The following is a 12,500-nucleotide window of genomic DNA, read 5'->3' on the forward strand; positions in this document are numbered from 1 at the left end:
CCCACACGGAGGGCAGTGCCCGGTGTCGAGCCGGTCGGACCCACGGTTGTCCAGAACCGCCACAAAAGGCTCTGCTCAGGCTCTGCCAAGTGGATCTAATGAGTCCATCCTGGGCTGGGGCTCAGAGGTCCATCCTGGGGCTCAGAGGTCCATCCTGGGGCTCAGAGGTCCATCCTGGGACACTCTACAAAAATAATAATATAAAAGCGAAAGCCACAAAAAAAAACGTTTAAAATAAAAATAATTACAGACACACCGTCGGAGACACCAAGGACAGGACTTTTAACACTAGGAAGTCTGAGCAGCCGTTCTGACCGAATTTGAGATTTCAATGTTTATTTTCTTAGCCCATGGAGTCCAGAGAAAGTTCCCCTTGCATGACTTTGTCTAAATATTCGATTGAAATCATCTCTGTTTTTTCCCCCATTTGAAACGTTTTGTAAATATGATTTTAGGCATATATCTCTTACTCAGTCTGACTATAATCGGCACAATCGACCGCCGTCACCCTTTCTCCCCCACTCGTCTGTCACCTCCGACAGCTGGAGACGGCATTGTTCAGGCCTGCATTCCATGTCCAACGAATTACATCATATACGTTTGGCTGGTTAATTAACTTGGAATTTGTTTATTATTTTGATAAGATAATAGGAATATGAATACAATGATTATTATCATTGTTATTATTATTATTATTATATCATTATTGAATGCTCGGTTAGACTCGACCGACATTTACTTTCCATGAAGCGAGAATGCTTGCGAGATTTTTTTTCCCCTCCTCCTCCCTCTCTCAAATGCTGCTGCTGTTGCTAGTGTGCAAGTCTTACATCCGGTCTAAAGCCCACCCACTGTATTTCCATACACAATACATACACGATCCGTATCCTCTCCTCACCGGATGTTGAATTCACAGTGCTAACGGCCTTATTTGAAAAGACGTATATCCAATCTTTTACACAATAAACCGATTTCCCGACATTTCCTTTTCACTTGATATCGTTTCGTAGAGAGGGCCTACATAACCGATCTATATACCAAATGAAAGTCCCAATTCTGTAGTTTACATGGTATTTTGAATTTTTTTAAATGAGCAAAAAATGAGCGAGTTAGGTTTTATAGAAAAGAGGGGTGGAGAAAAAAAAGAACACACAAACAGACAGCTGGAGACGGCATTGTTCAGGCCTGCATTCCATGTCCAACGAATTAAATCATATACGTTTGGCTGGTTAATTAACTTGGAATTTTTTATTATTTTGATAAGATAATAGGAATATGAATACAATGATTATTATCCATGATGAGGGTGGGATGTTATTGAATGCATGCTCGGTTAGACTCGACCCGACATTTACTTTCCATGAAGCGAGAACGCTTGCCGATGCGCGATACAAAATAAAAAGTGTTTGAAATCATTCCAACCAGATAGACCTCCCAAACCTCTAAATGTTTTGTGGAACTTTCCTTTTTCTCTCTCTCTCCCTCTCAGGGAAGCATGTAAATGTTCATGAATTCAATAACTGCACGATGTTATAAACAGCAGCTGAGCTGGGGTTTCTCCTCAACATACAGTGGCAGACTGTAGCCTATATGTTTCTATTTAGTGTGCAAGGCTTACATCCGTTAAGCTGTATGCACTGATTTCCATACACAACACATACACGATCCGTATCCTCTTCTCACCGGATGTTGAATTCACAGTGCTAACGGCCGTATTCTGAACGATGTTTTTTTATTAATTAAACTGATATAACAACATAACGTGGCTAATAATTGTTTATTTGGAATGTACTTTGGCTGGTAATTTAGGTAAATATAACGCGACTCACTTGTATAAGTAATTTACCGCGGACAGGCCGCATTTAATGCAATACATTGGCTTTAGTAATGTTGTTAGCTTATAATATTAGCAACTGTAAGCTAACGGCTGGAGGACTACGGACAATCCGGTCAATAACATCATTACACTTAAACATTAATACAATTATGTCATGTTTACATGCCTAGTCAAGCAGTCTGTACATCGCGTGGGGTCACATATATTAATTACATCGATAACACACGAGAAAAGACGAGTGATCTTGGCTCTTTTGGAAGGAAAAAAAAAACAACAGAAGGCAGCAACGCAACACTCTTCCATGGCTATGTTGCAATATAGCACTAACGGGCAACGGCAAAATATATCTTTTTCACATGTATTATTAGTTTTATACATTTTAGGAGTGAAAACATGTGTTTAGAAACATATATGATTTAATTTGTTGGAAATGGGATGCAGGCTTGAACAATGTCTTCTCCAGCTGGAGAGGGACGAGTGGGGGAGAGAGTGGCCAATCAAATCGCACCAAAAACACGTCCCCCTGACCGTTCAGCCGACTGAGTAGTAGTGCATTTTTTTCAGCCTTCCTAGTGTTAATGAGTGGCATAATGTTTAGATTACAGTTAATTAACAGTTAATTAACAGATATACTAATATTTTACAGACACACCGTCGGAGACACCAAAGTCCCGTTCTGCCTGCAGTCGTGCGTGAAGCCGTTGAAGTACGCCATCGCCGTGCACGACCACGGAACCGACTACGTGCACAAGTTCATCGGAAAGGAGCCGAGTGGACTGAGGTTTAACAAGCTGTTTCTGGATGAGGAGGGTTAGTATTACTATTACTGAGGTTTAACAAGCTGTTTCTGGATGAGGGGGGTTAGTATTACATGGGTAATGTAGTTTTATAACTGTGTTTTCCAGATAAGCCACACAACCCCATGGTGAATGTAGTTCTTTATAACATTAAACTGTAGTTCTATAACTCTATGCTTGATGGGTAATGCAGTTTTATAACTGTGTTTTCCAGATAAGCCACACAACCCCATGGTGAATATAGTTCTTTATAACATTAAACTGTAGTTCTATAACTCTATGCTTGATGGGTAATGTAGTTTTATAACTGTGTTTCCAGATAAGCCACACAACCCCATGGTGAACGCTGGAGCCATTGTTTGCACTTCACTGATAAAGGTAAACGTTGCACTATACACGTTATCTCTGTTTAAATATTATGTTTACTGTTATCTACACGTTAAATGTTATCTTTACTATGTGGGCTTTATTAGCAACTAGATAAAGTCTTCAGCCTGGCTCAATGTTTATTCTAGTGTTGTGTGAAGTTGGACCTTGTATGTATTATGAATAGAGACGGCACCCGGAGGAAACCCTGAGGCCAAATGGACATAGTGGCCCAATTTGGTATTGCAGCGCTGGGATGCACTCTGTTCCTACCCGGGAAGGAGGAGTGAAATCGCCTCATGCGCTTTTGAGCAACTTAATGTAAGTGGATGGAGGAGAAATCCACCTTAATGCAAGTGGATGGAGGGAGAAATCCACCTTAATGCAAGTGGATGGGAGGAGAAATCCACCTTAATGCAAGTGGATGGGAGGAGAAATCCACCTTAACAGATTATATACATAGGACGTCTGAGAACGTCATAAGGATCCCGAAATATTAGTACTATTGACGTGTGAGGACGTCCTAGCGACGTCCCAGCGACGCGGGGCGAGATAAGAATATTCAGAATTTTTCCTATTTTTTTTTTTGGCATTTCGCTTTTCACTTTCACTTTCACTTTCGCTTTTCACTTTCACTTGTCATTGACTCCCATGTTAGCGCGGCGGAAAGAATGACTCGTATCTCCTAATCCAGGGCGCTCTCCGTGGTGATGAATGGATCGATATGCTGGCGCTTCATTTCTGCTCATCATCCGTCTCTCCCGCAAAATATGAACGCTTTTTGGAGCGTAAAACAATATATTAAGATGATCGGGGATGTGAGGTCCCTTTGTAAAGTCAACTTTTTTAGGCAAGTGTTTCCTGTTTCATGGCTTTCAAAGTAAAAGCGATCAGACAACTCTGGCACTCTATAGCCTTCATTTTGAAGGCACTTCCTGTACTAAATGTGTTAATGCAAGTGGATGGGAGGAGAAATCCACCTTAATGCAAGTGGATGGGAGGAGAAATCCACCTTAATGCAAGTGGATGGGAGGAGAAATCCACCTTAATGCAAGTGGATGGGAGGAGAACTCCACCTTAATGTAAGTGGATGGAAGGAGAACTCCACCTTAATGCAAGTGGATGGGAGGAGAACTCTGGTGCCGTCTCCATTCATATATACTCTAAGGACAGAACCACCTCTGTCCCTCCCCTCTATGGGATAAAACATTAATAAAACCATCCGCTTTGTCTCAATGGGATAGTTCCAATGTGTGGAACTATAGCCCACAGCACCCCGCTTTGTCTCAATGGGATAGTTCCAATGTGTGGAACTATAGCCCACAGCACCCTGCTTTGTCTCAATGGGATAGTTCCAATGTGTGGAACTATAGCCCACAGCACTCCGCTTTGTCTCAATGGGATAGTTCCAATGTGTGGAACTATAGACTCTCTTCTTAATTCTACCCTAAATCCTAACACTGAATGATAAACCTTCCGCAAGCATTTATTTTCTTATGATTTTCCTGGAGACCTCGGTGGGCTGTGATTGGCTGGCTGGGTGTGGAGGTCTTACTGTATGTGATTTGCATATTTTCCAGACATAGGAACTGAGGGAAATAATGACCAGTGCCTTCAAAAGGGTCAACGTTGGTAATCCTCTCCTCTCCTCTCCTCTCCTCTCCTCTCCTCTCCTCTCCTCTCCTCTCCTCTCCTCTCCTCTCCTCTCCTCTCCTCTCCTCTCCTCTCCTCTCCTCTCCTCTCCTCTCCTCTCCTCTCCTCTCCTCTCCTCTCCTCTCCTCTCCTCTCCTCTCCTCTCATCTCCTCTCCTCTGTGTAGAAATGTAATGTAGTGACATTAGTTTGTTTAACATCATCATCATTCTAATCATGTTTCATAAATTGTGGAGGAACTATCTGACATTACAGGACCAAACAGGAACTATCTGACATTACAGGACCAAACAGGAACTATCTGACATTACAGGACCAAACAGGAACTATCTGACATTACAGGACCAAGCCTTAGAGTATATATGAATAGAGACCAGAGGAAACCCTGAGGTGAAATGGACATAGTGGCCAAATGAAGGTATTGCAGCCTGGCCCCAAACACATGAACGCGCTGGTCCGTTGACTATCATTGTGCATGTTCACGACGGCAGCACGCTCGTGCGCGTTCGTTTAGTTCGCGTTCGTTTAGTCACATTTGAGTCACCTGGAATGTTCTAGTGTTAGTCTAGTTTTAGTCAACTAAATGTCATGTGATTTTAGTCGACTAAATCTACAGGTGATTCAGCCGACTAAAATGTATTTTGGCGGGCCTTAATGACTTAATAACGTAATGAGTGATTTTCAGTGTAAAATGACTCCTACTGGATCCCTTGTCCACTAGTCCCTTGTCCACTAGTCCATTCCTAGTGGATCTCTTGTCCACTAGTCCATTCCTAGTGGATCTCTTTTCCACTAGTCCCTTCCTAGTGGATCTCTTGTCCACTAGTCCCTTCCTAGTGGATCTCTTGTCCACTAGTCCCTTCCGAGGATTTGTTGACGGAATTGTCACTATATTTAGTCTTAGTTTCAGTCATCATGCTGTATAATATCTAGTCTTAGGTTAGTTAACCCTAACCCATCATACGGTAGCTTAGTTTCCATTTAGTTTACAATAGTTTTCATCAGTGGAAAAAGGTAGTCAGGAAACAGTAAATTTATTCAACGTTTTGTAGAATCTGGTTGCAGGTCTTGAACTTTAACCTCCGTAAACCAACCAATCATCTCCATCTTGTTGGTATGATGTCACAGGGTTCAACCAATCATCCCTGTCTTTTGGCATGATGTCACAGGGTTCAACCAATCATCTATGTCTAGTTGTATGATCATCATTTCTAACATAGATTAATTATTAATTACATGTTAATGTCAAATATATTAATGAATCATTTCTAACATAGAAATATTAATGCAGGTCCACCTAACTCCACCATGTTACATTTTGAGGAAATGGAAATGAAGAAAACCTAATATTTTGGCTGCTTTATAGCAGACAGTTTGAGAGGGGGAGAGGTGGTGGAGTTTGCTGCTTTATAGCAGACAGTTTGAGAGGAGGAGAGGTGGTGGAGTTAGCTGCTTTATAGCAGACAGTTTGAGAGGGGAGAGGTGGTGGAGTTAGCTGCTTTATAGCAGACAGTTTGAGAGGGGGAGAGGTGGTGGAGTTAGCTGCTTTATCTGCAGACAGTTTGAGTGGAGGAGAGGTGGTGGAGTTAGCTGCTTTAGCAGACAGTTTGAGAGGGGAGAGGTGGTGGAGTTAGCTGCTTTAGCAGACAGTTTGAGAGGGGGAGAGGTGGTGGAGTTAGCTGCTTTATAGCAGACAGTTTGAGAGGGGGAGAGGTGGTGGAGTTAGCTGCTTTATAGCAGACAGTTTGAGAGGGGGAGAGTTGGTGTAGTTAGCTGCTTTATATCAGACAGTTTGAGAGGGGGAGAGGTGGTGGAGTTAGCTGCTTTAGCAGACAGTTTGAGAGGGGGAGAGGTGGTGGAGTTAGCTGCTTTATAGCAGACAGTTTGAGAGGGGGAGAGGTGGTGGAGTTAGCTGCTTTAGCAGACAGTTTGAGAGGGGAGAGGTGGTGGAGTTAGCTGCTTTAGCAGACAGTTTGAGAGGGGGAGAGGTGGTGGAGTTAGCTGCTTTATAGCAGACAGTTTGAGAGGGGGAGAGGTGGTGGAGTTAGCTGCTTTATAGCAGACAGTTTGAGAGGGGGAGAGGTGGTGTAGTTAGCTGCTTTATATCAGACAGTTTGAGAGGGGGAGAGGTGGTGGAGTTAGCTGCTTTAGCAGACAGTTTGAGAGGGGGAGAGGTTGTGGAGTTAGCTGCTTTATAGCAGACAGTTTGAGAGGGGGAGAGGTGGTGGAGTTAGCTGCTTTATAGCAGACCGTTTGAGATGGGAGAGGTGGTGGAGTTAGCTGCTTTATAGCAGACAGTTTGAGAGGGGGAGAGGTGGTGGAGTTAGCTGCTTTATAGCAGACAGTTTGAGAGTGGGAGAGGTGGTGGAGTTAGCTGCTTTATATCAGACAGTTTGAGAGGGGGAGAGGTGGTGGAGTTAGCTGCTTTATATCAGACAGTTTGAGAGGGGGAGAGGTGGTGGAGTTAGATGCTTTAGCAGACAGTTTGAGAGGGGGAGAGGTGGTGGAGTTAGCTGCTTTATAGCAGACAGTTTGAGAGGGGGAGAGGTGGTGGAGTTAGCTGCTTTATAGCAGACAGTTTGAGAGGGGAGAGGTGGTGGAGTTAGTTAGGATGTTTCCTCCCAGCAGCAACGAACTTATATAAAGTATATAAACGAATCATATTTTTACTAAAAGCCTTAAATTATATAAATCATGACATTATATTTAGTCACCTGTTTTAGTGTTAATCTAGTTTTAGTCCAATAAATGTCACGTGATTTTAGTCGACTAAATCTACATGACTATATATTAATGTAAATAAATGAATCATATTTCTCTTTCTCTCTCAGCAAGGAGCGAGCAACGCTGAGAAATTCGATTATGTAAGTAATTAATCATTTATTGTTTAACTAATCAGACCAGTGTGTGTCCAGTGGAAACCTCGTATGAATCTGATCTCAGGTCAGAATGGGTTAAATCAAATCTTTGCTTCTGGGGGGGGGAGGGGGGGGGGCTCGGTGGCATATTACATATATTTCTGGGGCTCTTGACATGAAAATGTTTGAGAACGACTGATATAGAAACACAAAACTGTCAGGATTTAGAAGACATTCTTCAAACCCCGATTCTAAACATGTCTTCGATCCCATCACCTGATTGGCTATAGGGACGAGCCTATAGTTGCTATGGTTACGATCCCATCACCTGATTGGCTATAGGGACGAGCCTATAGTTGCTATGGTTACGATCCCATCACCTGATTGGCTATAGGGACGAGCCTAGTTGCTCTGGTTACGATCCCATCACCTGATTGGCTATAGGGACGAGCCTATAGTTGCTATGGTTACGATCCCATCACCTGATTGGCTATAGGGGCGAGCCTATAGTTGCTATGGTTACGATCCCATCACCTGATTGGCTATTGGGACGAGCCTATAGTTGCTATGGTTACGATCCCATCACCTGATTGGCTATAGGGACCATAGACGATAGGGACGAGCCTATAGTTGCTATGGTTACGATCCCATCACCTGATTGGCTATAGGGACGAGCCTATAGTTGCTATGGTTACCTTCCCATCACCTGATTGGCTATAGGGACGAGCCTATAGTTGCTATGGTTACGTTCCCATCACCTGATTGGCTATAGGGACGAGCCTATAGTTGCTATGGTTACCTTTTCAAACTGGCTTTCCCTACATAACCCCCCCCCCCCCCCCCACACACACACACACACACCCTTCTTCTTTTTTTTTGTCCCTCTTTTGATTTTGATTTCTAGTTTTTAACCTTTTAAACCTTTTTAAATAGTTTTAATAGTTTTCTAATAAATATGTCTGAACTTCTTTCTGTAAAGCGACTTTGGGTACCCAGAAAAGCGCTATATAAATCGTATATATTATTACCATCTTGTCTCCATGTCTCCATATAAGGTCATGGACTTCCTGAACAAGATGGCGGGAAACGAGTATGTGGGTTTCAGCAACGCTACGTGAGTTCCTGTCTGTCTGTCTGTCTGTCTGTCTGTCTGTCTGTCTGTCTGTCTGTCTGTCTGTCTGTCTGTCTGTCTGTCTGTCTGTCTGTCTGTCTGTCTGCGGGACTACAGGGTTGACAGACAGCTCCTTCAGCCAATCACAGTGACTCTGGTGTTTCAGGTTCCAGTCAGAGCGCGAATCAGGAGACAGGAACTTTGCCATTGGATATTACCTGAAAGAGAAGAAGGTAATGTCTCTCTCTCTCTCTCTCTCTCTCTCTCTCTCAATTTTTCAATTTCAAAAGGCTTTATTGGCATGATAAATATGTTTTACGTTGCCAAAGCGTACATACAACAAAACATAAGTCAACAAACATCCCAACAATAATGAACAACAAGCAATACAGTAACAATGAAAATAAATTAACAAACATAAACATAACAGCAACTTAATGACCCTGTTCAGACAGATATACCTGTCTCTACTGTCCACTGTCTGTCCCTCAGACAGATATACCTGTCTCTACTGTCCACTGGCTGTCCCTCAGACAGATATACCTGTCTCTACTGTCCACTGTCTGTCCCTCAGACAGATATACCTGTCTCTACTGTCCACTGTCTGTCCCTCAGACAGATATACCTGTCTCTTCTGTCCACTGTCTGTCCCTCAGACAGATATACCTGTCTCTACTGTCCACTGTCTGTCCCTCAGTTGATGACAACTCCACACGTATTTTGCCGCCAAAACTGTGCATTTGGACTGTTCTCCCAGAACATATTGGAGTGATGAGTTATTAATGGTGGATTCAAATTATTTATATTTTTCTTTAAATTCAGGGAAGAATATTCTCTGATGTCTTTATACTTGTCGCTCCGTCTCCACCTCCCCTTGAGAGCAGAGTAACATGAGTAACATTCCGTAGTTTTGGAGCCAGAAGGGAGAAGAGTAATTTGAAGATATTGTTAGACGTTTGACATGATGATTGACAGCTAGATGGTGATTGACAGCTAGATGGTGATTGACAGCTAGTTGGTGATTGACAGCTAGATGGTGATTGACAGCTAGATGGTGATTGACAGCTAGTTGGTGATTGACAGCTAGATGGTGATTGACAGCTAGATGGTGATTGACAGCTAGTTGGTGATTGACAGGTCAGATGGTGATTGACAGCTAGTTGGTGATTGACAGCTAGTTGGTGATTGACAGCTAGATGGTGATTGACAGCTAGTTGGTGATTGACAGCTAGATGGTGATTGACAGCTAGTTGGTGATTGACAGCTAGATGGTGATTGACAGCTAGTTGGTGATTGACAGGTCAGATGTGTGTGTGTGTGTTGCAGTGTTTCCCTGAAGGAACTGACATGACCTCCATTCTGGATTTCTACTTCCAGGTGAGACAGACAGACACACACACACACACACACACACACACACACACACACACACACACACACACACACACAAAACGTATGCACGCACACACCCACACACATGCACACACACACACACACACACACACACACACACACACACACACACACACACACACTCGCACGCACGCACATGCTAGAGTTCTCAAATTCTGCCTGAACCCGATGCTGACCTGACATGACCCATACGTGTGTGTGCGTGTATGTACGTGCGTGTGCCCGTGCGTGCGTGTGTGCGTGTACCCGTGTGCGTGCGTGTGTGCGTGTGTGTGTGTGTGTGCGTGTGTGCGTGTGCGCGTGTGTGTGTGCATGTGCGTGTGTGTGTGTGTGTGTGTGTGTGTGTGCGCGTGTGCGTGTGTGTGTATGTACGTGCGTGCCAGCTCTGTTCCATCGAGGTGACGTGTGAGAGCGCCAGCGTCATGGCCGCCACGCTGGCCAACGGAGGATTCTGCCCAATCACAGGCGAGCGTGTGCTGAGCCCCGAGGCGGTGCGAGACACCCTGAGTTTAATGCACAGCTGTGGAATGTACGACTTCTCTGGGCAGTTCGCCTTCCATGTGAGTTACACACTACCCTCTAGTCCCTAGTCCCTATTCCCTAGCCCCTACACACTACCCCCTAGTCCCTACACACTACCCCCTAGTCCCTAGCCCCTAGTCCCTAGCCCCTAGTCCCTAGTCCCTACACACTACCCTCTAGCCCCTACACACTACCCCCTAGTCCCTACACACTACCCTCTAGTCCCTAGTCCCTAGCCCCTAGTCCCTAGTCCCTACACACTACCCTCTAGCCCCTACAAACTACCCCGTAGTCCCTACACACTACCCTCTAGCCCCTAGCCCCTAGTCTCTAGTCCCTAGCCCCTAGTCTCTAGTCCCTACACACTACCCTCTAGTCCCTAGCCCCTAGCCCCTAGCCCCTAGCCCCTAGTCCCTAGTCCCTACACACTACCCTCTAGCCCCTACACACTACCCCCTAGTCCCTACTTAATTAACTACAGGTGGGTCAGCCTGTGTGTGTGTGTGTGTGTGTTGTATTAATGTGTGTGTTAATTAACTACAGGTGGGTCTACCTGTGTGTGTGTGTGTGTGTGTGTGTGTGTGTGTGTGTGTGTGTGTGTGTGTGTGTGTGTGTGTGTGTGTGTGTGTGTGTGTGTGTGTGTGTGTGTTGTATTAATGTGTGTGTAGGCTTGGGCAATATATCGATATTACCGTTTATCGCGATATTTAAAATCAATATCGGTAATATCGTGGACTATATAAATAATATCGAAATCGAATATCGAATAATATCGAAAATAATACCCAATATCATAATTTTACCGTCATGTAAATATGGATTTTCTTTTAAATAAACATCTACATAACTGTATGTGTGTGTCTGTGTGATGAATTTACAAGTATTTCATTTTAAACAACTATAATTTGCCTAATAACTTAGTGTCCATGCATTGACTGCATGGCACCGACGCAGAATTACGGCGACGAGGCGACAGCAGCATTGTCGGACCGCCTCCGCCCAGGAAAGCAAACAAAACATGTCGCCGGTGAGAGTAACGAGTCCTAGCAAGTTGGTTCATAAAAAAACATCTGGAAATACTGCTGTTTGGCAGCATTTCGGGTTCCAGCCAAATTAAAAAGGCTGATAATCGATAATACCGATAATCGCGATATTATTCACGGTATCAATACCGATATCCAAAAATCAATATCGCCCAAGCCTATGTGTGTGTGTTAATTAATTACAGGTGGGTCTACCTGTGTGTGTGTGTGTGTGTGTGTGTGTGTGTGTGTGTTGTATTAATGTGTGTGTGTGCGTGTTAATTAACTACAGGTGGGTCTACCTGCCAAGTCGGGCGTGGCAGGAGGAATCCTATTGGTGGTTCCTAACGTGATGGGCATCATGTGTTGGAGCCCCCCGCTGGACAAACTGGGGAACAGCGTGAGAGGAATCCATTTCTGTACGGTAAATATATTCAATATTACTATAACTGACAACCGGGTATAGTCTGGTGACCGCCGGAGAGACGGGTGACAGCCAGGAATAGTCTGGTGACCACCGGAGAGACGGTGACAGCCAGGAATAGTCTGGTGACCACCGGAGAGACGGGTGACAGCCAGAAATGTAGACGGTACCAGGATCAGTGTGTGTTAGCGCCCCAGCCTGTGTCCTCCATGAGGAGGGGAGCAGTGTGGGTTAGCGCCCCAGCCTGTGTCCTCCATGAGAAGGTGAGCAGTGTGGGTTAGCGCCCCAGCCTGTTTTTTTTTCAAAGTTTTCAATAGCTATTTAGCTATTGAAAGATTTAGCTATTGAAAATTTAGCTATTGAAAATTTAGCTATTGAAAAATAGCACATCTACAAGCTGATAGCTACGCTACGAGCTTGTAGGTCTGCTATTTTTTTAAATATTTTTTATATATATTTTTTATCCCACGATTTTGTAACCCATTTTTCACCCCTGTG

The 12,500-nt window shown here is 44.1% G+C and overlaps 1 protein-coding gene across 6 annotated transcripts in view; it reads left to right on the forward strand.

The window, feature by feature from the left end:
* LOC310872625 (glutaminase kidney isoform, mitochondrial) overlaps positions 1–12,500 on the forward strand; it is a 45,833-nt gene that overhangs the window by 24,888 nt on the left and 8,445 nt on the right. For all 6 annotated transcript variants that reach the window (XR_014570411.1, XR_014570412.1, XR_014570413.1 and 3 more), the window contains exons 6-13: positions 2,484–2,647; positions 2,954–3,012; positions 7,484–7,516; positions 8,566–8,624; positions 8,788–8,854; positions 9,948–9,998; positions 10,418–10,594; positions 11,871–12,002. Coding sequence is in view for 3 of the 6 variants with exons in the window: in XM_083784653.1 (XP_083640779.1) it covers positions 2,484–2,647; positions 2,954–3,012; positions 7,484–7,516; positions 8,566–8,624; positions 8,788–8,854; positions 9,948–9,998; positions 10,418–10,594; positions 11,871–12,002 (742 nt within the window). In the remaining 3 variants the exon portion in view is untranslated. The remainder of the gene's footprint in view (positions 1–2,483; positions 2,648–2,953; positions 3,013–7,483; positions 7,517–8,565; positions 8,625–8,787; positions 8,855–9,947; positions 9,999–10,417; positions 10,595–11,870; positions 12,003–12,500) is intronic.

The sequence above is a fragment of the Protomyctophum parallelum genome, assembly GCF_964188405.1.
Source record: "Protomyctophum parallelum genome assembly, chromosome: 15".
NCBI classification, from domain to species: domain Eukaryota; kingdom Metazoa; phylum Chordata; class Actinopteri; order Myctophiformes; family Myctophidae; genus Protomyctophum; species Protomyctophum parallelum.